At 43.1% G+C, this 26,507-nt stretch overlaps 1 protein-coding gene across 2 annotated transcripts in view; it reads left to right on the forward strand.

The window, feature by feature from the left end:
* LNX1 (ligand of numb-protein X 1) overlaps window positions 1–26,275 on the forward strand; it is a 62,534-nt gene extending 36,259 nt beyond the window's left edge. The window contains exons 4-11 of one of the 2 annotated variants that reach the window (XM_065737034.1): window positions 1,033–1,188; window positions 4,662–4,864; window positions 6,176–6,547; window positions 11,395–11,529; window positions 16,477–16,654; window positions 18,000–18,198; window positions 24,659–24,817; window positions 25,563–26,275. In XM_065737034.1, the coding sequence (XP_065593106.1) occupies window positions 1,033–1,188; window positions 4,662–4,864; window positions 6,176–6,547; window positions 11,395–11,529; window positions 16,477–16,654; window positions 18,000–18,198; window positions 24,659–24,817; window positions 25,563–25,698 (1,538 nt within the window). In that variant the 3' untranslated portion in view covers window positions 25,699–26,275. The remainder of the gene's footprint in view (window positions 1–1,032; window positions 1,189–4,661; window positions 4,865–6,175; window positions 6,548–11,394; window positions 11,530–16,476; window positions 16,655–17,999; window positions 18,199–24,658; window positions 24,818–25,562) is intronic. The other variant, XM_065737035.1, reaches the window with a different exon arrangement.
* The last annotated feature ends 232 nt before the right edge of the window (window positions 26,276–26,507 follow it).

Here is a 26,507-nt window from a genome sequence, read left to right on the forward strand (position 1 = left end):
TGTTCTGGAAAGACAGATAAAGAAAAAGGAGTGAAATGCAGAAGGCACTAGGTGCCAGAGCCAGGTCTTTTTCAGCCATTTCATGGTGGTAAGACTTCTTAAGTGAAGAAGAAAAAGTGACTTTGCCAGTCCCAGGACAAAACAGCAGCAACTCAAGTTTCTCCCTAGGAAGGCTACATTAGCAGTGTTCCTCTTTTCCCAAATTTGATTCTATTGCAGTTTCAATTTCTTAAAACGGATGCTAGAAATATTACACAACTGGGTGAAAGTGCTCTGCCCCCAGGATGATGAGTTGGACAGTTTTCAAGTGGATGAGATTGGCTCCGTAGTGTTTCCTCCACTGCAGATTGGTAAACTGATAAACTTTTCCTGCTGTAAATAAAACAGCCTCAATTCTCGAGACAACTCTATGACAGTTTCATTTTAAATTCATTTAAATTGTGGTGACCAGGTGCCTGAACACTTGCTATCCCTGCAGATATCAGGGATGCAGATTAATTGAGATGGGCTGTAGGCATACAAAGCTCTGGGGACTCCATCTGGTGCTTCCCATCAGCCAGACCTCCTGGTCTGGGCAGAGACTGTCAACCTGAGACAGAAATTTTGCTCACAGTGACCTTGGATTGTTCTGGAGCTAAGTATCATAGCAGACACACTGAACAGAGCTGTAGGGATGGAGGCAGCTGTTGTTCTGATGGCACTTCCAGAAGGAGCACAGTACATGCAGAAATCAGCTGAAACCCAAGACCTGAAGGAACATATAAATTAAGAACTGTAAACTGTTGGGGCTAAAATATTAAGTGTACTGAAAAGTGCCTGTTAGTATCATGGCTAATGTACTAATAATTGTGTAGTGTCCTGTGTTGCATCAGACAAGCATAATTTAATGGGTAAAGCTGGCCTCTCCTATGTTATTTGTTACTCTGATGGAAGTATAGACAAAATTTCACTCTAATATAAGGAAAATATTACTTTAGGTAAAAGCACAGACAATATTTCTGAATGCAGATGACATTTTGTTATTATTGACAGATTCAGAATGCTCCATACCAATCCCTGCAACAAAAACACAGCACTCGGTGGAAAGAACTGCAAGAGTCACCAAAAACAAGACAGAAAATTTACTTCTTTCTAGATTCAGCAGCGCTTCAATATTTAAGGACTGGAAATATAAAATGGTAAAGAAAGGTATGCAATACTACAGGGTTTTCCTGCTCTGGAAAACCTGGCCAAAGGGAACTGAGGACTTTAATTAAGAGCTGGAAAGGGTTGGAAAATGGGGTCTGCTCCAGCTCCGCAGTAGGATACATACATGTGAGTGGTGCTGTCTTTTAGCCCAGCCAGACCCCTTATATTTTGTGAGACCTGCTAAGGTCCCATTCACTGTGGGTAACAAAGTGCTGGATCAGGGTCCACCTCTTCTGAGGATAGTGCACACATTACATAATTTCAGGTCAAAGACATTTCTAGGTGTGGTGTTCTCATAAAATGGGCAAGGTAAGTTTTAGTGAGCCTCCACACAATGTATGCAGACTGATGAAAAAAGCTATCTCAAATTTTCAAGTATTCAAATATTATAATTGAAATAATAATCAAAAGTATATGCATGTGTGTATTTTCGACATTTAGTTTTTCAGTCATAGTTTTTTAAATAGTCAGTTGCCTTTTGCTCTTGACAATCTAAACTACTGATAATGCAAACATCCATGTGTATGTCTGGGTTGAAAGTAAGAGGCAAATCTTTAATGAAGATAGCAGAAATTAAGTGGTCATCCAATTATTTTGATGCTTGACTCATCTGAGAAGAGAAAGGTACAATTTATTAATTATATTCAATAAAGAACACAAATAAATCAAACCTGGGAGGTGAAGCAATATATCCTATTAGAAGAGGAACCTGGTGACTTGCACACTAGCAAGAAAAATTCTGTGGGAGGATTTGTTTTGTCATAGACTGCACACTTTAGAAGGAAATCGGTTATCAGAAATTCTCTCAAAGGGTCTGCATAAAATCATATTGAAAATCAGCCGAATGCCACTACAGTACTTACTAAATCAGTTTAGCATCACTCAAGAAGCAAAAGAACTTAAGATTATACCTTATGTACGTGATGGGTCTTGTTCAATGCCACATTGTTCTGGTTTTGTTCTGGGATAGTTAGAGACTGACATAACATGAGATTATCAGCAGCTTGTTCAATCTGCTCTCTGTGGTCAAGAAATAGATAGATTTAGAAAAAATATCAGATTTAAGTAGAGGAGAATGTCTAAGCCAAGGAGTGCTATCTTTTACAACCCAAGGTGAATCATCATGCAAAAGGAAATGGAAGCAGTTCTGCTACAGGACTGATTTGATAGCTTGCAAAATATAAAGAAATATTTATTTCTTTCATTTCCATGGAGACAAGAATACTTGGGGATCTAGGTTATCGTTTATAATTTACTAATGTAAACCCTTAGAGCTTCCCTGAGAGTACAAAAAGAGCATGCCTATTCTGACTTAGGGAGAAAGCCCTCAGTAATTTTTGAGCAGTACTTGTATCATCTGACCTTAAGCACCTCACTGAGCCATCACTTAATTGGCTTTGTCTTCTCATATAGCAGTGGAGGGAGTTTAACAGCTCCTTTGGGTGATCATACACTTCATAGAAAATTAGGCATTTAGGATAGAGGCCTGCCTTTAGATGATCTGAGTCCACCTTCAGGCTTCTGGGAATCAGACAAGCTCCAAATTGGGCAAATAATGTTCAAAAGTATAAGGAGTATGGGGGAACGATGCACCTTCCAGTCCTGAGACTTTAAAATTGTGTGCAACTCTGAAGCAAATCACTACAGCTGCAGAAACCACTACAAGACTGTAACTAAGTGATCCTTGGATATTAGGTTGAGTAAGGCTGTATAATTATTTAGATTTTCATTGCCTGTCAACTCTGTATAAAACCACAAAGTCGAAGTCTGTGCAACTGGTAGGTGATTTTTACAGACGTGGAGGAAGACAGCTTCCCATCTCGAGGAGCGTATGATCAAGAAGTGGTAAGGGATTCAACATGTTATTTATTAATGGTTTTATTTTCCTACACTTTCTTTCCCCTTGATCTCTCCCAGGAACTTTTGGTGCCTTTCTGGTTTGTTGTCTTTCTGGTTTGTTGTCTGATAATTCTGTAGTAGGAAATACTTATTTTATCTCTGATACTGCTCTATTAATTTTCTTTTAACAGTTTTCTGCTACTCAGTTGCAATAGCTGTATTTTCATTTCTAAAATTGACTACTGAAAGAATGTTAGTACTTCATTTTTCTACTTACAGGTTTTCATATAGATACGTGGACTCTTGTAACAGAAATTCAACAACTTTCTGTCACATATGGGGGGCACAAGGTACTTAAAGACTGACGTGCCTGTACTAGGCAGCACAGTAGGGCTTTTACTTGAGCTTTATTCAATGTTGAGAATGAATTAAAAATTCTAATTGCCCGATACATCCTGTGCAGACAGACACGTCAGCTGAAAATAGGTTTTGTAATGAGGCAAACTCCTCCAGAACATTATAAGTAAGTAATAGGATCACCGCACGCAGTCCTTCTTTCTCACACCCAGGCTGCCAATGCCAGCAGAGTCAGCAGTCACATCATTCCGGTCAGCAGTCAGCATCATTCTCTTCTACCCCACGAGTTCATAAAACGTAAAATATCCTGGGAAAATGAATTCATCCAGGAGGGCTAACTACTTCTGAAAGCAGAGGTGTTCATTCTTTGTGCATGAAGAGCCCAGTTCAGCAGTGTGTTGAGGTGTCTTGGTTAAGCATGGGACAGATTTGTGGAAATACCACCTGGGCACAGTGAGGTCTGTGTGGATTTATTCAAGACTGTGGGCAATAATGTGGAAATGTCACCACCTGCATCAATGGCAGCAGATGCATGCTCATTTGAGCTCACGTTTTTTAATCTGTGTTAGATCTGATAGAGTTGGCTGGCCAGCTGCAGTACTTTTGCTCGTGTACCTCTCTGGAGATCTATCAGGTCACCTCTGAAATTCTCCTTCCTGGTTTCATGCAGAGCCTTGGCAGAAACAGCCAGATGTTCCTGCTTCCTAGAGTTCAAGGATGATGTAAAGAGAATGATCTGGTAGGGAAACTACTGTTTGCTTTGGCTTGCCCAAGAAATCTTGCCCTTCTGTTAGCTCAAGGTAAAAAAAAAAGAGTCTGGGATGCTACCAGTGAGGAAAATCAGCAGCCCACCACAGCACAGACCACCAGGGTTTGTTGGCTTGTCTATGTCCATACTCTCATAGGGCCAGTAAGGTGCTGTGACCTGGCTCAGAAGGGTCTCTGGAGGCTAAAAAAGTATTTTGTTCCCTTAGAATATTAGCACACAACTGCATTTTTTCTTAAGCTCATTTCATCTGTCTGGATTGTATCAAGTGTTTGAGGCTGTGCTTTGAGGGGAATAAAATAGAAAGGAAGTTTGAATGTATTCATTAAAAATGATCCCTTCAAGTTCAGTAAAGCAAACATACATTTCCTTTCCTCCACACATAGTATGTATCATGTCAATGCATAAAACCTAGTTTGGGTAACTGACAGGTACTTGAAGTTGTGTGGCTCATGCTTTAATGAAACAAAGCCAAGATGTCGTATAAATACCTTATGATGTACATTTCCAGGTTTTCCCAGATTGTATCACCTGATTCCAGATGGTGAAATCACCTGCATTAAGATCAACCGGACTGATCCCCATGAGAACCTGGCCATTAGGATTGTGGGAGGCAGCGAGACTCCTTTGGTTCACATTATTATACAGCATATTTATCAAGATGGAGTAATTGCCAGAGATGGAAGATTGCTGCCTGGAGACATGATACTAAAGGTATAGTACTGGGGGAGTACAAGATAAAAAAATTATATCCTAACTACAAGTACAAGTTGATTATGGGATTTGCAGTGCTGCCTCTGTGTGTGGATGGAATAATATATGCAAGAAATCCAGTTCCTCTGCATGCTGTGATCATTTTGGTAATCTCAATTGTTTTTGTAAATCACATTTGTTTGCATTTCCTACTCAGTTATCTGACATCTCTACTTTCTAGCTAAGCATGGTAGATCCAAAATGCATTGCAGCGTGATGCTGGTGTTTCTGACTCAGCAGAGCAAAATTTTTCTTCTGAAAGCAGGGGCAAGGTTTTTTGTTTGTTTGTTTGTTTGTTTCTGCTGAGCTGTGGAGTTAAATCTCACTTAGTGCAGTTTCCATTGCCTTAAATCCCACTTACACCAGAGGAGGTGACAGGTGCCTGGTCAACGTGTGGCTTGTCTGCATCAACACCACACAACATGAGGCACTGCCTGTTGTGAGCTGCCCCATCAGCAGCCATGGGTAAAATCTCTAGGAACAAATGAGCAGCATTTAGGTGTTAGCCACTGGCTGCTACTTCTGCTTCTATAGAAATGTGTAACAGATGAACAAGAATTAGGCCAGATGGTTAAAATAGCGTCTTGTTAGCAGTGGCTCCAGCAATGAATGAGAACAGCTCTCTCAGCTGCCCCATCAACTTCAGAGCTGCCCCATCAGCTCTGAATGGGACCTACATTGTATTGTTTCAGTACTTGGGAGAAAAGCAAATCACTGGTAAATCCTACCTGGGAAACAGAACACAAAAAGCCTGATATTCCAGTGTGTAAGCCTGACTCCCTGCTAAATACCCAGCACTTATGACCTTCTGCTTGAGGCTGTTTTCTCCATTTTAATTAGAAGTTCATTAGTGGGGCACTTTTTTTTTTTTTTTTTTTGCTGTTACTGAAACAGCTGAGAGATAATGAAGAGAAACAACTGGAAAGCAGTGGGAGTGGAAAGAAGGGCTGGCAAGGTGATCTGAAATCAGAAGCTAGTGGAATAAAACCAAGATATATGAAAGGATATTGGAGCTTGGGGGAGAGCAATAATAAAGTTGAAAAATAACAGTTATGTCTGGAGACGATCCGAGCTGAGAGAAGGGGGAGAAAAAGCAGAAAGTGTCTGTACAGCATGTCCTTTCCTCAGAGGAAGGACTCTTTGTGCACAGACTTGGCCTGTTGCAGCGCACGCCACTTCATGTGAAGGCATCTGTGTAAACAGAGCAGCCGTCTCCATGCCAGTTCAGGTTAGATTGCCTTTCTGCCACTGATTTCCAGCTCTTTCTTCCAGGTGAACGGCATGGACATCAAAAACGTGCCTCACCACTATGCCCTGTCCATCCTGAAGCAGCCCTGCCACGTGCTGCGGCTCACAGTGCTCAGGGAGCAGCGGTACCGGTGCCGAAGCAGCGGGCTCAGCCTCGATGCTCAGTGCAGCAGGGATGACAGCTTCCACGTCATTTTGAACAAAAGCAGCCCTGATGAGCAGCTAGGGATAAAGCTGGTCCGCAGGGCCAACGAACCTGGTGTGTTCATCTTCAACCTGCTGGATGGAGGAGTGGCCGCCCGTGATGGCCAGCTGCAGGAGAATGACCGGGTCCTGGCCATCAATGGGCATGACCATCGGTACGGCAGCCCGGAGAGCGCAGCCCAGCTGATCCAGGTCTGTTGCCATGGCTTCGGGCACAGTTTCTGAACTTGGCAAAAGCCAAGTGATGCATTTTCACCATCCGTAGCAATGGTGACAAAGAAAAGATTCACAGGTGTGCGTTAAGGGGAGGGAAGGTGTATCAAGCTTCCTAAGGGTGGGAACTGATACCTCTGAAATCTCCCTGGTGTCACTGCAGGTACAAGGGTGAATATGGGCATGTACTTCCCTGTGATGCCTCTTGCAATTGGTTCACTGTAGGGTTTTTGTTTCTTTCTCTGGAGATGTTCAAGACCCACCTAGATGCTTAGCTTTGCAACCTAGTCTAGGGAGCCTGCTTTGGCAGGGGGGTTGGATGAGGTGATTTCTAGAGATACTTTCCAAACCCTACAATTCTGTGATTCTGTTACAAAGAAGAGGTCAGTGTAAATCTCTATACCCTTTACTCAGAGGGTGGTGAGGCACTGTCACAGTCTGTCCAGGAACACTGTGGGTGCCCCATCTCTGGAGGCATTCAAGGCCAAGTTGGATGGGACCCTCGGCAGCCTGAGCTGCTGGGTGGCAGCCCTGCCCATGGCAGAGGGTTGGAATTGGGTGGGCTTTATGATCTGTTCCAACCAAGCCATTCTTTCATTATATGAATCTATGACTCTGATGTACTCTGAATCTGCCAAAATGCAAACCAGCCTGTCCCTCAGTATCAGAGTCCAGCAGGGTCCTGATTCCCTCCAGGGGAGATGGGAAGTCTAAGGCAACCACTGCCGTGTTTTGGGATGAGCATTCCAGCATCAGTGGCTTCCTGCAGGCATATCTTACAATTGAAGGTAACTTTCATATACCTTGTGGATATTTCTTAAATAAATCCAGCATAAATTCAGATATTTTGGGGAAGAAAAAAGAAAAAGGATCTTATTCTGTAGTTTTTGTAAATCTCAATTTAGACTCTTATGGAGAACTAAAGGAGTACCTCTCTGATGCACTTAATAGCCTTGCCTCAAAACTGTCACTACAGAATCAGTGAGCTTCTGCCTAATTTCCCCTCCAGAACCATTTTCACTGAATTTATTCCTTTACAGACTACTTTTTTTAAAAAGTAAACATAAAAAGCAAAGCCAAGGATCTTTTGTTGCTTTTCTTTCTTATTTATAGTAGTCATTGTACTTGTGCAACTTTACATTTCATTTAAAGTCATGCACGATGTTCTCATATTGAAGAATTTTGTGTACCTGAATAAGATGTTGAATCAGGCTGGATGCTCTGCATTTCGGATGGATATAACCAGGGTAACACAAGTCTGGCTAAAAGAATCTTTAAATGCAGTGCACTTTGTGGCAAGCATTCCCCCTTCAGCATAGGTTCACAAATGGCTGTGACCAAATTTCACTGCAAAATTTATGGCGTAGGTAAAGATAAAGCCATTAGCTTGTCTACATGCTGAGAGCAGAGCCTCCCACTCATCTGCAAGCAAGCAGGCATATCCTGCCCAGGCAGAAAAACCACATCTTTTTGCATAACACCAGTTGTTGAAATTCTGGTCCAGCATCCTTCTGGATTACGTTATGTAGATCACTAAGTGGGAGCAGAAGGCAGCAGTTGAGGGGTGTTGAATTCTCCAAGGGGAACGAAGTCGGGAATGAAAACCTTTCTGAAAACTGGTATTCTTGGAACAGTTCTTTATGGCTACAAAACAAGTCAACAGTGCTTCATAAGCAAAAAACACATGTAGTCTGAGATGAAATGGAAAAAATGACTTAATGAGACCATTCACACACAAGTGTTTGAAAACACTACCATAGTTCTTATTGGGTTCCAAAGAGTGGATGTTATTTATAATAATGCTTGTAATGCATACCAGTCTCTGGGAATTTAAACAACATGCCCATCAAAGGGGGAACTCAGGTTTCCAAACAGCCATGATTGCACTGATGTGAGCTCTATGAATCACATTTGTCTAATACAAAATTCCTGGATCCTTTGTCTTTTTTCCCATGTTTTTTCATCAGTTGTCATTTGCCTTTCCTGTTTCCATGCTATTCCAGAGAAAAAACATTATACTGAGGCCACAGAAGTTTTACATTTGCAACTTACACGGCATGTTTTACCTCATCCTTCCATTTTTTGATAGTACTGGATGTTGAGATCTCAGAATGTGTCACTCTGCACATCAAAGTCTTCAAATTAACAGTGCTACAAACTCTGTAATAAATGACTGGCTCCTTTAAAAGCAGAATGAACATTCACTGATATGATAAAAGGTGGTGATTGTTTATTATGCCAAGCACAGCTGGGAGAACTTCAGGTTTCTGCTGAGTCTGATTAGTTTTGACTGCTAACTAATGAATAATTGAGAAAAATCTGATTCTTCAGGCCTGTAGCAATTATATGTCAGTATATGCAAAGCAGCTGTTCATCAGGTGATTAGGTGTCAGCCTGTTTAGAAGCTCAGTCACAAGAATTGAAATGAAGAAAACATGTACGTGCTAATGCACAATGTGCCCACATCATAACACTTGAGAGCTTGCTGCTCCCCATTTGCTGCATCATCTTTAGTCACAATCTTGTGTCAGATGTGGTACATTCTAATCTAAATATGCTCCTTTCCCTATCCCAGGGAGATGTATGCCAAGAGCAGCAGCGGAATCAATCTGGTGCAGAAGCGACCTTTGGAGGTTTACAAGACAAAGCTTTGCAGAGCATTGCCCAATCTGTGCTTGATTTGCTTTGGCCATAACACAGACTTTAATTCTAGTGGATTGTTTCCACTGTTATTTGTATTCAGGTTCAAAGCAAACCTTATTACTTTAATTCTTGCTTCAGCATGAAGAGCAGAGAAGAAACTGGGAAAAACAAGCAGTGAAAGGGAAGGAGGGAGGGAGAGATCAGGACGAAGCAGCAATTAATATTCTGATCAGTAGAAATGGTAGTGGGTTTGTATATGGAAGTATGTAAGTACAAAGGCTAGTCATCTTGTTTGGATAACTTTTTAAAACACTCCGGACTTCTGAGAAATTTCTAAAATTGACTGACCTGGAGACAAATGTGACACTGCAATACTCTTGTTGAACTTTTGTGAGTTGGTCCTCAGAGAATTAGTCACATTTACAACCTTCCTCTAAATAACCAACTTTGAGACAAACCATGTGGCAGCAGATGAGCTTTAAACAGAAGTTGCATAAACTGAAGTTGTTTGTTTTAAGGAAAACTGTATTTTTGTGAGGTCATGTGCCCTTGGGAGTTTTAGTAGTGTATTGTTCAGCTATGTTTTCAGCATCCTACAAACTAGAGACCACTAGAGGTGGTTTTCTTTCTCCCAGTATACTGATGGGTGCCAGATGAGCACCCAAGGGTACTGGTAAAACTGGTAATAATAAACCCAGTAAAATTACCTAGAAAGTTATTTTAATATATATAGGTGTGTACCAAGTGATATATTATGAAACTGTGGGGATTTTATTTGCTAGTTTGAAACCTAGCATCCCCCTCAGTGCAGGTAAGGTAGGAAAGAAACGTGCGTTTTTTAATGATATAGCACCTTTCTTACAAATAGCGTGGGCTGAACATGCAGATTTCAGGCCTGAATTTGGAGGTTTGGTAGAGATGAGTTGTGTTGGGTTTTTTTAAACATTACTGATATTTTTCAATAACATTTTTAATTCTCAGTTAGTACTACCGAATCCAGCCACAGGAAAGGCAAACTGAACTATGAAAATAAAAATCCTAGGAGCCTCCCCTGGCTTTTCTTGATTGTACATGAGAGTTTTGATTTCAGTAGTGCAACTGGATCTGGGTTTGGTTTCTAGCTGCTTGTTTGGTGGCGGCTTTCCTCGGAGCTCCTCCCCAGAGCACAGGAGATAGCAAGCACCAGAGGTATGACACCCCAGGAGCTCCAGAGATGCTTGATGGGGTTTCCAAATTAAATTCTTGGTAATGACCCCTGCAGAAGCAGACAGGAGTCCCTCTGGGGACCAGCTCTTAAGAGCTGCTCTTACCTGCTGCAACAGATCTCTAGTCTAGAGAGAAGAAAGATTTTTTATTTTCTGAGTATGCTTCTGTAGCTTTTGGGCTATTTCTATGCTTCCCTTCAGCTAGGTCAACAGGAGAAAAGAGTCACCTGTACACAGAATCAATAAAGCCAGCACCAGCTGTACATGGAGCACCTTAAAACAATGAGGCTCTACAAGTAATCATGACTGTTGCGTAGAAGCATTCTGAGCTTATTTTGGGTTAATTGCTTTTGTAGTTCCTTTTCCTAGAGCAGGAGTTTGAGCCAATTTCCCAACCCAAATGCTGTTACTCTATGCACTTGCTTGTGCCTTCTTATTCTCTTTTTCTGTGTTCTGGCATACTAGGATTTTACTTCTCAAAGCAGTGATGCATCCCTTTCTTCAAGCTGCCTTACATCTACTGTGCTTGTTAAATACAGGTGGACTCTGTTGCATTGTTTACTCTCCACCCTCACCAGCCTAAGCTGGAGTATGCTCCTTATTACAGCACTAATTGTGAGGCGTCTCTCCTGCTGCAGGCACGTTGCTGGTCTGCTCTAGCGCATGCAAGAGGACATAAGGAGTGCTCAGTGATCTTGTTACTATGGGTCAGGTCATTACTTACAGACAAATTTAGGGTAACCAGAAAGGTTTTTTCTTCATCATTAACACCAAATTAGGTGTTAATGATGAAGGCAGTAAACCTGTATGAACTGATTTGACCTGAGCTGATGCTACTTCTTTGTGTCATTGCATCCTCTGTGGAGGGAAATCCAACCAAGCATAAATGAAATCTATGTTTTGTGACCCCTCCCTGTTCAGCTTGTTCTGGGTCATTGCAGCAGAGTGATGGGATTCACCCTTTGTCTCCTCCCCCAGGCCAGCGAGCGGCACGTCCACTTCGTGGTGTCACGGCAGACCAGGCAGCAGCCCCCCGACATCTTGCAGGAGACGGGCTGGAGTTACAGCAGCAGCCCCCAGCCCTGTCCTGCAGAGAGGATCAATGCCAGTAAGGTGAGGCCACATCTGTTCTGCTGTACTTGGGAAAGGGGACCTTGGGGTGGCTGGCATCTGGAGGTCTCGGGGTAGTCTTTCTGGATCCTGTCACCAGTAGTGGCATGTCTTATTCCACAACGAAACATAAAGCTGTGCTCCTCATCATTTGTGCTCAGGGAAGTGTTTCTTCCTTTACTTGGTCTGGAGGGAGAAGGGGAAGAAAAGGTGAAAGGGGATTGTGGGGCAGTGGTGGGTGTGATGGGTGTGGAGCTGGACTTGTGCAGGGGCCTGAGCCACACATGAAAACATGCTTCAATGATGATAAGAGGTTTATATGATGTTTGTCCATCTGAAACAACTTCTGCAGAAAACAACTTTCATAGGTTGATCTAAGAGATTTCTCTGGGCTTCTTGGAAGCTACGGTAGTTCTTAATCCTTTGAATGTTTCTCAAGCTACCATGCTCTGACCCAGCTCAAGAGTTTGAAGGTCCTTACAGGCCATGGCAAGGATACCAATATTTTGCTGGCTTTGAATACCAAATATGCCAGTTTTAGAAGCTTGTGCTTGCCTATGCCACTGCTGTAAGACTTCAGGGAATGTCATCTTTACAGCAGGAAAACTGGGAGTGCCTCCCTCTTCAAGTACTTTGGTATCCAGGTCTTGTTCTTGGGCTGAGGAGAAGGATAGGGACAAAGGACTATGGTGTCAGTCTAGAAATGGCAGCCTGCATCAAAGGGGCTTATGTGCTCTCTTCTGTGTTTTAAGGACTTGACTGCATTCCAAAAAGTGACACTGAATCATCTGTAGTCATAAATTTAACTAGGATTACTGCCACTCAAACCAGATTTAACCACTGTGTGGAGGTGCTCCTGATGAGCTAAAGTGGCTTTTGTTTAATGGAAATGTTTATGGGAAACAACAGTAGATTAAACATATTTTATCTGTATGCAAGAACATCCTTGCAGGAATTAATTTCTTTATTTCACTAAATGTAAGTCACATTCCTGGTTAATTTACGGCAGTTACTCTGAGCATTACCCCTGTGCAAAGCCTCATGAGCTGGTCCTCAACCCCCTGCACCAGGGGGGTGTTAGGTAGCTGAACAGCAGGGCTGGTTAAATCCATCCTGCCTGATGAGCAGCCAGAAGTGCCACAAAAGAGACCTTTGAACTGAACCAGATGCCATATTAGGTGCACAGCTATCATCCAAGAGACGAGCCTAGCTCTGCATATTGCAGATGCTTAACGATACACCACCTTTGCAGGTTTCCTTTTTTTCATTTTTTAAAACTACATTTATTCAGCATTTTTAATGAGTAAAAAATGAAGCTGTGTATCTTAACTGTTAGCTTCATTTGCTGTGAAGTCTCAATCCCAGCTCTTGGTAAGGATCAACAGGAGTTAAATCATGGAGCAGTTGATGCCTGGTAGCTACTAGCCAGTAGTAGTAGTACCCAACTAATCATGCATCTGCAAAACATTACTTAGTAGTGAAGTAATGCTTTCCTTAGGGAGATATGCGTAGGACAGCAATTATCTCATGTTGCTGCTGTATGATTTCTAGTGATGTTCGGAGCACCTGCTAGCCCTACCATGGAGATTTGATAAATTGGTACCATGTAGGACTACAATACTTGTTTTTCATGCATTGCCCTAGATCCCCATTTTCTCATTTTATACCAAGGGGCATTGGACAAAAACTGGTAAATTCAAGATTATCTGGAGGATCTATGAGTTTGGCAGGTCAGAATTGATCTTGCAGTTGTCCCTCCAAGGCTACCAAACCGTTTTTGTTGAATAGCCCATTGCTTGTGGGGGGTTTCTGTTTTGCCACAAGAGATGTGTGTTCCACTAGAGTATGAGTGGGCATGCTGCTGTGGGCTTCTGCCCAGCCACTGCTGAAGCACGGTCTGGGGAAGATCAGAGCCGGGAAACAAAACTTTATGCTGCTACCACTTCCCTTTATCTCTGTGCTGGCAGTGGAGAGCCTGTCTTAGGGAAGATGCTCTGGCAATAGATCATTACAGCCAGTGGAAATGATTGTCTTCAGACACTGCAGGCTTTTGGGATTATACTAAAACTACTAGAGTGTTATTTGCCCTTTTATAGAGTACAAGCATGTCAGTTTGAATTTTTCCTGCTTTTTTGCAACATTTGCAATTCAAGATCTTTAAACTCTAAGCTTTGGCAGGCTTAAAATGTTTTTTTGTTTTGTTTTAATAGACATTAGTGCAGGCATAATGCTTACAGGCCTAGGGTCTGCACAGTGTCCTAGTGCAGTGTGTGTTCCTGCTCACACACAAGGCAGCACAGTACATATTGGTTGTAGTTTACTGTCAAGGGAGTTTGCTACTTGTGTGTGGTTTGGTGGATCTGCTACCTTCTGCCATCAGTGGAGTACTTTGTTATACGTGATTGATAGAGGGATTGCTAACTACCTGAATTTTGATGAATTTTAGCTGTTTATTTTTTTTTCCTGGGCTTACCTTAGCATGTGGTATTCACAGGTCAGGAACACTCTCTTTGAGGTAAGTGTGTCTCATGTACATAAATATGGGCTGCAAGCTGTTTGTGAGCCAAAAATCAACTCCAGCTTCCAGCAGCCATGTTGTTCATATAAAGACAGAGACATCACTTTGGGCCAAGCTGTTGCCCTCCCATAAACTTGTATCCATCTGGAAAGAGTGAGAAGGGAACTCTCTTTCAGGCTGGTACCATTGGCCATCAGCCACCAGAAAGGGGAGGACAGCATGTAATGGCCACCTCCTTATTCAGTGGCAGTGATGGGATGTGCATGGTGTGCTGTAGACTTGGGGCCTTGTAGGATGTTTTCTGGTCTGCAGGGCGAGGGGATGTCCAGCCCAAATGGTTATGGCTTCTGTCTGGATTCAGAAAAGAGATGTCAGGAACATTTTGCTGCACAGCAGAGGCTGTTGAACAGGGCTGTAATGCAGAAGTAGGCCAGATTTGATTTCTTTGAAGTCAGTGGGAGCTTTGCCATTAATTAAATAACACTTGTTTTTAATTTGATCTGTTCTCTTGCTCTTCTCTCACTAAGTGCCCAGAACTTAAGATGCATCCATCACCCTGTTGCTTGAGCAGACAATATTCTGTGGCCTAACAGGCAGGTTAGCCTTCAGGTGAAGTGTATCTTCCAGACACAGCTATGTACTTAGCCTGCAAAACATGCATCATGGCTTTGATGTTGTGATAATCTGCTGTAAATATTTATTTTACGGTAAACGTAACCCCAAATATTTTTTTAAAGGAGAAAATGAACTGTTATATTTTTCTTCTGACCTCTGAGGTCACTTCAAAATGACAGAGGAGGACAATTGTTTGGAAGAGAATGCATTGAAATGCAGTCACTGATAAACACCGCCTTTCAACTGGTTTACTCATTATCAGTGGTCCTTCCAGGAAAGCTCTACGTGTGTTTACTAAAAAAGGCTTTGCTTCACTTTCATCACTGCCTTCATCTCAGCCAAGCTGCTTTAATTCCTCTCTATCTGCAGCCATGTAAGAGGACATGTGGAAGAGCAGCTTCAAAGGAAAACTGATCCTACATGCTTGAGTATACAACTACCACTGCTTTTATGATTTTTCACTGAAATGTTACAGGACAATTTGTTGGCCAGCACAGCTTAGAAAGCACTGATTCTTCAAGAATAGAGCCCTTTCTGGTTTATCAGACAGCATTTGTGTGTCTGGGATGTGATGGACATGGCGAGAGTAGCAGGATTGCCCCGAATGCTTGGGGTTTTCACAATTGCATATTTTGTTACAAATTTACAAACTCCATTCTTGCGAAAATAAGTAGTGCCCTTCTACATTCACTTCCTGATGGAAAAGCAATTCCTTTTCAAGGGTGAAAAAGGCCAACATTTTTGTGCAAACATGGATGAAATATTAAATTTAGTTTGCATGAGGATAGAACTCTACTGAGTTTGAAATGTTTACACCTTGAAGGCAAACATGGCCTTCGGAATGACTGAAATGCACTGGACTGGAACTTCTGTATTTTACAAAGGAGAGTGTTGTAAAGCCTCAGAAATGTTTAGATTCAGTTGCAAGCCATAAATCCAATGACTGACACAGTGCCTATGTCCTGCACACAGAGGTGGTGTGTCCGAACAGCTGTTGTAGTTTGCTGCTGGTTGCAGTGACGAAGAGGTCTTTTTCACCGAATTCTTTGCCTTTTTGTTCCCGAGGGTCTGTAGCTTCCCCAAAGATGAAGCCATTCCAGTGCTATGTATAAACAAGTGTGCCATAGAATTCCCACCCAGGCTGCTCCTTTTTCCTCCCTATTCCCGTATAACCCTGTTGCTGCTGTCTCCCTTCCTTCCCCTCAGTGATGGTGGGTGCAGCCACAGGCTTGCCTGCTCCTCTTTCTGCTCTGCTGGTCAGGAATCGAGGTGGGATGTCTTCATGGGATCTGAAATTCATTGGGAGAGATTAATGTGGCTTTAAATGAGATCTGTAGATTATTTTTGCATATTATGAATGTGAGGTCACACTTGTGAATGAGAAGGGGGCGGGGGTTACATGTGAAATACATTTGTAGCTGTTTTAGCTCAAAGATGGGTAGGGCTCTTCATAGTCTGATTGTTACAGATGGGAGGAATGCTGGTGGTCCCTAGCTGATCTTAGCATCAAGAACTTTTCTTTCTTTTATTATTATTAATTTTTTTAATCATACTCCAGATTTACAATTCAAAGACCTACTCCTCTTAGTTTCACGGCTAAAACACTTCTGAGTTCAGTGGGAGCTGTGTCTTACTTTAAGGTGCAGGTTATTTTGGCTGTACCTCTGACTCCACAGAGACTAAGCCCAGAAGTGGCAGGCTGCTGTCAAGTGCTTTGGTATTCTGTAAGTGTTTTCTGGTGAATACTTGCTTCAGTAGAAAATGCTTAAACTGTCAGGGAGTCTCTATGCCCACTGTGTTTGCTGTTCCCATTACAGAGCACTCTTCACACTGTCACTTGTCACGAGAAGGTGGTGGCTGTCCGGAAAGATCACACAGAATCGCTGGGAATGACAGTGGCAGGTGGAGCAACGAACCGAGAATGGGATTTGCCTATCTATGTGATAAGCGTTGAACCAGGAGGAGTTATCAGCAGAGACAGCAGGATAAAAACGGGTAAGAAGACAGGGATCTTGACAGCCTGCTTTAATTCAAAGGGTTCCTTTGAAAAACAGGGACAGTGTAAGAGCATCACACCCTGACACTTTCAGCTGTTCCAGAGGCTTTTGTTGGGAGGTACCAGATGAGAGGGTCTCAAGCTGGCCTCCAAAAAAAGGAATAATTCACAGTACCAACCACCTCTGTGAAGGGAAGTGAAGGAATATTGTGTTAGGAAACAATCATTTAGCACAGGAAAATGAGCCTGCACCACTATCTTCTAAAATCTTCATTATGCAACATTTGTGATTGTTTTGTTTTTCTTTTTATGTACATTTTTTGAGCTTGTTTGTCATACAATTTGATCTATAAGAGAGAGAGTTGAGCAGAATTCCTCATCATATGTGAAGCAATGTTAGTGCCTTGTGGCTTAATATTTTGTCTAGAAACATTGGCTTTGTACCTCCATTTGGCTCTTGATGCAACAGGAGGCATTAATGGATTCTCCCATAAGCACAAGCCATTGGAGCAAGATGAGGAGTATTTTCTCAGTCCTTTTTTGCAGGAACTGCTAGAGGAACAGAAGAATGGTGAAAGATCCCGCTATTCTGGGGATGCTATATCTTCTCAGTTTCACCTGGGTCATGCTGTAGGGGAATTCTGAGTGCACATAAGAGATTGCCATGCTCCTCACAGCACTGGGACAGTCAGAACAAGGTGACAGTAGCAGTAGGTCTTTTCAGGCCCTGGAGCCCACGTCAGCATGTGTAGGGATCTCCTTTTGCAGGAACTATAGCTTTTCCTCACAACACGTATGACAACACAACAGCAGGAGCAAACTGGCAGCTTTTCCCCTCTCCTCCTGCGGGGAAAGAACTGCCTCTCAGTAGGATGAATTTTCCTCCCCCCCCCCAAAAAAAAGAAAAGAAAAAAAAAAAGAGACTGAGATTCATCATGAGGCAAACAACCCAGCACAGAAAATTCAGCCTGGTTAATTTGATAAAATTAGAAACAAATGAATATGTGGTGTTCCAACAGTACCATAAGCCTCCAAGGTTTTGAGCAGCCTTTGGAGTGTTGCTTGCCTCCTAGGGGCAGACCACAGGAGATGTTCATTCAACAGTGCTGCAGTGCTGGGGCTGCCAGCAAGGGGGATGCAGATGGGGTGCAGCAAGAGCACCCCAGATTTGGAGAGGGGTATCCCTTGGCAAGGACAGCCACAGTGCTTATGGGAAGTGGGTCAGGCAGTGCCATCAACAGCTTCATTAGACAGCGAGTTCTTGGCTCTAGATTGCTTGTTATCAGCAGGGATGCATCTTAGCAACATCTGTGGGGTCTTTTAAACCATCCCTTTTTATCACAGGTGACATCCTCTTGAATGTGAATGGGATTGACCTGACAGGGGTCAGCCGGAATGAGGCTGTGGCCCTGCTGAAAAACACCAGCTCTTCAGTGGTGCTCAAAGCCTTGGAGATGAGGACATGTGATGGCCGAGAGCGCAGAGAGGCTGCTGAGAACAGCGAGTGGTCGCCGTCCTGGGTGACGTGGCTGGGGCTGCCCCGGTGAGTCTGGCAGTGGCTGCCTCCTGCTTGAAGGGGAGTGGGAGGAAAAATCTGTGTTCTCTGGCAGTTCTCTCTTTTGGCTTGATTCATTGCCCTAACATGTTAATTAAATCCAGGCTCTGTCACAGACTTTCCTCTAAATACCTCCCTTTTGTAAGTGGGTATGTGTACATGGAAAAATAGACACTCATATTCCCTCGCAAGGGAGGGAAGTATTCTGAGTTGTTCCAGTCCTGAAAATGTATCTGGCACTTAGGGAGTGAGAGGAAGAACTTGTATGGAGGCCTTGGCTCGACCACCTTGCAGAAGGCAGAGCTACCCCTCCTGCTGCTCCCAAGCTGCACAGCCTTCGTTCTCCCTCGTCAAAGGCAGCTGGATTGTTTGGCTTTGCCCAGATGTTGCACAGTGCATACAGTTGGCCAGCATCTCCAGATCACCTCTCTTCACCCCACCCCCGACTGAAAGGAGCACATTTATCACACACAGGAAGCAGCTGTGTTGTCCTTTCAGTAAGGATAATGAAAGCCACGTCGCATGCCACGAAGTTCTCTCCCAGTGGAACACTTAGCATATACCTGCAGCTTCAGAGACGTTTTGTGATGTACTAACTGAGGGTGTGCTGCCAGACTGTGGATGCACTAAGCCAGCGTCACACTGGTGGTGACCCTCCTTCCCCAACCTCAAAGAATGAAGAATTCAGCCTACTAGTTATTCCCACACATATTCCTCAAGCTGGTGGCAGTTCAGAAAGTCTCTTCCAATTGTGAGAAGAGAGTCAGCAGCACAGGTGGGCCTTTGCCCAAATTAAGGACATGACCTTCTCACTTACTCAGAGATTCGTTGTTCTTCCTCCTGCTGCCTTGTGCCATGTTGAGCTCTTCCACCTTGCAGCAAGCTCTGCTGTGATGGCCAAATGGTGTCTTGCCTGGGTGTGCTCTGTGACCCTGTCTGAAGCTAATGCTTTTGTCTAAAGCAGAATGGCTGTGTGCCTGTCACCTGCAGATGGGAGGTTCCTCCTGCAGTGGAGAGGACTGCACTCTTATTCCTGTGAAGAAAAAGCAGTAACAAGAAAAAGCAGAAAACCAGTGGCCTATTGCTGTTCCCCCAGGAATGGTGAACTCCTCTCTCCCAGTCTTACTGCTGATAGGCAGAAATAGCAAGGCTCTCATTCAAGTTCACTTCTTCTATGTTCCCAAGTGTGACCACAGCATTTTACAGGTGATAAACTGCAGCGCTGGAGCATAAGCAAGATTTCCTGAAGGGAGGAGGCAAGCAGAGCAGGACTTATGATGCTGAGTCCTGCATTCAAGTCCATATCTAAATCAGCACAAGCGATGCACCCTGCCTGCATCTGGTGTCAGAGCACCTTTGCTCTGTTGCATAGGCTGCCTGAACTGCCTGCTTTTCATCTTCTATCCGCAGCTGCCCAAAGTTCCCATGTCCTTAGTGAGGTGACTGAGGTGAAGGACAGAGCTCCATGGTGCTGCAGGGTCACACCTGGTATTCCCATCTGCATTGAAGTGTGTGAGGAAAAGGGAGGTATTTTTTTTCCTCTTTTTAAAAGCAATATCTAAGCTCTCTCTATCTCCCTTTCCAAAGGCTGCATGTGTGAAGCCATTCCCATCCATTTAGTCTGAAGGAAAATCAGCCCAAACGTCAGCAATCTTGCAAACAGGAAGCTCATTGTGCTCACATCCCAGCTGCGACAGCAAGCACAGTGTGGGCCTTCTCTGTCAACTCAAGGCAGGGCATTAGTATGCAGGGCCAGCATGCTGGTCCCACCAGTGGGCTGAGACAGGAGCCAGAGTTGGACAGGAGCAGTGGTAACAAAGGTGTACTTCATCCTCAGAAGGAATTGGTTGGTCCACGAGGATTTGCTTGTTACAACTGGGGTCTACATTTTGCCTCACAATACATGCTTATGTGAGTGAGTTTGTTTCCATCCAATCCAGGCATTCAGCCTTTCTTTACCTGTCCTTCAGTGTGCTTTTGACAAGGATCACAGCCCAGTAGTTCTCGAGGTATTTCCAGAAGTCTAGTGGATTTCCAGGCTGCTACATAAAACGATTCTCTGTCCAGATATACTTCAGACAGGCCCATCTGGGTAAAGGTGCCCAGTGTGCAACCATGGAGCAAGGAGGGTGGAGTAAATCCATTCCATTTACCAGAACGACAGCTCCAAGTTGCCAGCATCTGAGAACAACTGGAACAGCTGGAGGAAAGGTAGCAACATCAAAATCATCACTATAAGGGATCGAGTAAGGTACTCGAGAAGAGGGACAGTGCATACCTACATAAGGAAAACTTCTGGATCAGGTCAGTAGCTGTAGAATCTGACAGACAGGTTATCTGTCCTCACTGAAGCTCACAGCCTTAGGAAACCTGTCCTGCACAATTCAACGTTTGCGGAACTCACTTGAATTTTGGCAATCTTAATATTGGCCTCAATCACTTTTCTATGATTTGCTAGTACATACACAACTTCTCTGTTCTTTCTGTAGCACGGTCCAGTACAGGGTGGTTATAAAATAGACACTCATGTGGATCTGACATCTGTCAAAACTTGGACGCAGGGACTGTGGTCTGTAGGAAACAGTGATGCAGAAACGTAAGCATTTCAGCCTGGAGACTTATTTCAGGGTAGCTAATTTAATTTTTTGTTGTTGAGGAAGACGGGTCACGTTTCTCGTTGGAGGAAAATGTTGTTAAGAATGCATGCACAGAGCAAATAATGTGCAGCAGCTGGTGAAAAACATTTCCCCAGCCCTGTGACGTTTTTTCTTCTCCAGTTTGTGTTCAAGCTCTCCTTTCTTTTCTCTCCTTACGTTTCCTTCCCCCAGCTAGCACTTAAAAATACTTTATAGATCATCCTGTCATAACATTTACAAGCATTAGTACTTCACACGAGTGCTTTTGTTCATCTGCAAAGTGAGACAAGAAAGACAGGAGTTGGGCAAAGTCATTCTGCAAACCAGGGGGGTTAGTATTGGGCCTGAAACGTGGAGCTGGGAAAGAAGCTCTCCCAGATTAACTCCCTCCAGGCTCCAGTGGGTGCACTTCTCAAACCTACCACTCCACTCAGGTGCCAGATGCTCTCATTGCAGGGCTTTTCCAACTTTATTGCTTTTATTACTTTATTGCTGCTGTCCTTCTGCTGCCAAGTTGGTTTTGACTCCCAGATCATGGGGCTACCTACGCTTTGTAACAGATGGGAACTGTACGTTGCTGTCAAAAACAGGTGATTTTAAACTTCTTGTGCAGCAGTAACTGATGCTCACACATAAATTACTCTTTGTCCTCAGCTTTCTGACCAATGGTGTGCTTACAGATAGCAGCAAAAGACTGCCAGCGGCTTTGCTCCCAGACAGAGGGTGGTTCACTTTGGACCACTCGCAGTTTAGTGGGTTATGGCAGCTTGCCTAGGTCAGATCACACAGACTGGGGGTCATCACCACAGAAAACTAATCTACTCAGGCACACTAAGCATCTTCAGCTGACGCAAGTACTGTTTCATTTTCTCTCTGTGGCACTTCTTAGCTTGTCTTGATTACTACACAGCTGGAAAGAGCCAAATGAAATAGCTCCCTTCAGGCTGCTCTTTGCTCAGGATGCTGCAGGAACAGCCTGGGATGAAGCTTGGCATCCCATGGGGATGCCCACTTTGGGCTCCTGGCATCACTTTTGTGTTCCCAGCAGTACTGATGAATAACTGTGTGGTGCATTGCTGTGTTTGCCCTGTAGCCTATAGGATGGAGATATGGAAACCGCAGTTTAAAGTGGCAGGTTATAGCCTGTCCCTTTGGTCAGCAGTAGGCAGCATGGGGCACTTGAGCAAGACATAGGGGTCCATCAGATCAGAGGAGCTGTGCTGAGGACAGCTATGCTCTGAAAGTGGTTTCAGGACTGACATTAGGTAAGAAGGGGTGATTTCCTGGTCTGGTGTCAGCAGGTGCCTGCAAATCTGCAAAGTAGGAACATCATCTGGTGATCGGAAACAGTGTTGTGCTGGCAATCAGTTCCAAGATTATTCAAAGTACCATACCTAGGTATACCTCATTAATTCCAGAGAAGGGCAGTGTAACTGGTGAGGGGTCTGGAGCACAAGTCTTATGAGGAGTGGCTGAGGGAGCTGGGATTTCTGGAGAAGAGGAGGCTTAGGGGAAACCTCTGCACTCTACAACTTCCTGAAAGGCGGTTGTGATGAAGAGGAGTTTGGTCTCTTCTCCCAGGCAACAAACAGGACCCGAGGAAAGTCCACAAGTTGTACCAGAGGAGGTTTAGACTGGACATCAGGAAAAACTTTTTCTCTCATAGTGGTCAGGCTCTGGAATGGCCTGTTCAGGGGGTTGGTGGATTTGCTGTCCCTGTCAGTGTTCAAAAGGTGTCTGGATGAGGAGCTATGAGATATGGTTTAGTATCTTGTGTTAGCAGTGGTAGTGTGTGGATGGTTGGACAAGATGATCTTGTAGGTCCTTTCCAACCTTGTGATTCTATGATTCTAAAGGAAATGAAAGCTTTGCGCTCTGTAACATCAGAGCATCAGTTTATTCCGATTCAAGATATGGTGCAAGGACAATGGGCAACTAAAACTCAGCCACTGCATCAAAGAAAAATATTTTTTTGCTTGGTAATTAGGTTCAGCACATGCTAATGCTAGCAAGCCATCTCTATTTCACTTATATCTCGAAAGCATGCATTTGTGTCCTCCAGACTGATGAAAACTGTGTAGCTATTGTTTTAACAGAATGTTGTACACAATGCGTGTAAGCTTTGTCTTCACTGCATCCTCTTTGCATGTCTTTACCTGCTTGATAGTTTTTCTCTAGCATCAAGATTTAACTATTCAGTTTCCTTAGATAACGAGCATCGTGCTGGGCAGCAGAGCTCCTTGCTCCCCAGACCAACAAGGGGTAATGGCACTACCAGCTGGGCCCTGGCACTGCTTGGTCATGACCTTGATAAGTACCATCAAACACAGAGATACTGAGTGATTTTGCACATTTAAGTCCACAGATGGTAAAGTACTAATGCCTGGCTGCTGAGGAAAGAAACAAACGTCACCTGTTTCTTACATTAGCAGCCAGTGGATGCCTGCACAAACATTATATGCCTACCATCCTGGCAGCAGGTGAATATTTGTAGGCCCTGGGGGACTAATTGATTATTACTTTAAAATCCTGCTGTGAAACACAGCAAAATCGTTATTTGGCAAAATTTAAAAATGCTAGACATAGTGAGATAAGGTTATTAATCCTTCTATGGAAGGAGGGTCAGCTGTTTCTTAGAAACCTAAAGCATTTCTGAATAGAGCTTGTAGCAGTTGCTTGCTGTAGGCCAGCCTGTCACTTTGGATTTGGAATAGCAAAAGGATTTTCAGGCTTCTCAGTCATTCCTGGGCAAACTGATGAGTGGATTAAGAATTGAGGACAGAAGCCTCTGTTGTTCTGGAACTAATTAATCTTTTTCTTCTAACTGGTTAAAATGAAAAAGCTGAACTAAACAGGCGTTCTAGGCAACATACTCATAAGCCATATCCAAAGTATAGGAGTCTAATCCTCACACTACTCTTACTTTCACCTATTCATTTTAGCTAAGCTTTGAGCAAGCATAACCTTGTTCATGTTCCATCCCTGGGGACTTTCAAGGCAAGGCTGAATCAGGCCCTGGGTAACCTGGTCTAGCTGTGGTGACCCTGTTCACTGTAGGGGAGTTGGACTAGATGGCCCTCACAGGTCTCTATGATCCTATGAACCTACAGTATCATAAAATACGTATAAAATACGTATAAAAGACAAGGCAGGAGAGGCATACTGCAGCTAACTTACTGAAAATACTGATAGCTGCTATTGTCAGGACAATCTCTGTTTCCAGCAGCAGACTTGGTACTTCAGTGCACTGACAGAAATGAATGGGATCTACTCCATCTGATCCATGCTCCAACTCACCATGTTGCTTGGCAAGAAAACTCAGGATTCCTTCCTGTTTTTCTTCTTTGTGCGATCTCTGCTATTGCTGTAATTCTGGCTCAATGAATCAGCCTTGGATATTTTTTTTCGTTTCAGTTCTCAATGCTTGGCTACTTTTGACACAATTAATCACACGCAGAAGATAAAAGCAGTCACTGGATTGTATGAGACAAATGAAATACAGTTTCTGGAATTATAGCTTATAAATATTAAATCCAGCCTGAGAGTGTTTTCATCACTTTCAACCGTAACTAGAACATTTCCATTAAATCTTACCATGTGAACCAACTGATTTATTATTTTCAATTCAAGATCAGCTTGCTGCCTCACTTCTAGGATAAGCCGTACTGAAGAAGGGAATGGCAAGTGTTTACCACAGGCTAACTTTGCTGTTATTTCACATCTCCAAGACACTCTATGAGCACACGAAGTAGCAGATGCCACATTAATCCAAAGTTAGCTGTAAGACATTTAATCCGACTGGTTTGTTTCAGGTATTTGTACAGCTGCAAAGAAATTGTATTACGAAGAAATACAGCCGGGAGCCTTGGCTTCAGCATTGTAGGAGGCTACGAAGAACACACTGGGAACAAACCTTTCTTTATCAAATCCATTGTCGGGGGAACACCAGCATACAATGATGGAAGAATTAGGTAATGGTAAATGCTACTTCTCACTAGGCAGTCTTTCATCTGGATTTGTTTTTTAAACAGGCTTTGCTTGAACACTGTAAATGCTGGGGGGGAGAGGGATGGAGGTTGGGGGAAGAAGGTATCCCTTGACGGGTAGGAAGACGAGCATACTTCATATTAATGAATTAATTCGTGAGCTCAACGGAGTGCAGAATTAAGTTCTGGAAACAGAACCGAGAAACAGATTTACTTTCATGGCAGTGTATTTCTGGATGGTTTTCTTAGCAATCCTTTGTATAAGTAAATGATGCATCAGTTTGATTTCTGGGGTAGTAAAAAGAATGCCAGCAGAGAAGGAGGGCCTACACCCCCAGCTCGAATGAAAGCCAAACCAAACAACAAAACCATCCACCCATAACACTTCTTTGCAAACTTCAATGCCGTTTAAGAGTAAATGTAAAGTGATGGAGCAAACTTATATCAAGAAGTTTTTGTTCATTTACAAAAATAACAGTCCATTCATATCTGAAAGAATTTTACTGTTTTCATTCAAATGTCTAATTAATTATTAGGAAAAAGCAGGTGTGTGTGAAGTGTGAACACTGAAGCATTTTCACCTGCTCTGCTCCGTTACTTGTGAACAGCACTGAGCCCGAGAAGGAATAGTGACACTTCTGCTACCCCATGTATGCATTGTTTGGCATTTGCCAAGGAGAAGTGTCCTTCATTAACACTCTCATATTTTGCCTTTGGTTTTTTTTTTCAGATGTGGTGACATCCTCCTTGCTGTCAATGGCAGAAACACATCAGGAATGATGCACACCTGCTTGGCAAAGATGCTCAAAGAACTGAAAGGAAAAATTACCCTCACAATTGTCTCCTGGCCTGGCACTTTTTTATAAAACAAGTCTTCATGGAGAATGCAAGAAGTAATTTAACACAGAAGAAAGGCAAACAAAAACAAGAAACACCACAGATGTCGTCCATCTTTGCTTTTTGGGAGGTCAAGTATGTGTTTATAAAGAAACAGTTTATGAAATTTCAACCTGCATGTCAAGAGAAGTCAAGTTTAGACAAAGCAAGGACACATGTCAAAGAATCACTTCAGAGTGATTTAAGCTACAGACTTATGTAAGTCATTCCTTCCCCGTGTTGTCAAGCTTTTTTGTTTTTTATATGTATATTTAATGCAATATAATAATATTAAAAAAGTTTAGGGAGCAGCACCTCCTGCTCACCCACTTTATTTTGATTTATGAAAAGAAATCCTTGAATAACCCACAGAAAAAATATCCTTGCAATTTTTTCTAATTGCAAACATCAGGTGAAGGTTTTTATCCAACACATGAATAGCACTTTTTGGTTATATGTACCTTTTCAGGTCAGCACGAAGCTGATATTTTCAAGACTTTCAAGTACTGTTTGTTAGTCTGTAAAACTGTGAATTAAATTTCTAAAATTATTAAAAATAACTATAACTGTGTACTTGTACAGATGTTATTTTCATCCGAAAGAAAATAATTAACTGGTCATCAGGGCCCCAAGTGTAACTTCTGCTGCACTGCCATACCCATCTCACATGGCACTCTGCCAGAAGGTAATCTGTAAGTGATGATGGGCTTGTAATTTTTTTCTTACAATAGTTCTTTGCCTTTCTCTGCAAGATACTCACTTTCCCAAGTCCTGTTTTTTTTCCCCCTAGAAGCCAGTG

The sequence above is a fragment of the Cyrtonyx montezumae genome, unplaced genomic scaffold (assembly GCF_038088225.1).
Source record: "Cyrtonyx montezumae isolate F1298 unplaced genomic scaffold, pur_monq_1.0 scaffold_2, whole genome shotgun sequence".
NCBI lineage: Eukaryota > Metazoa > Chordata > Aves > Galliformes > Odontophoridae > Cyrtonyx > Cyrtonyx montezumae.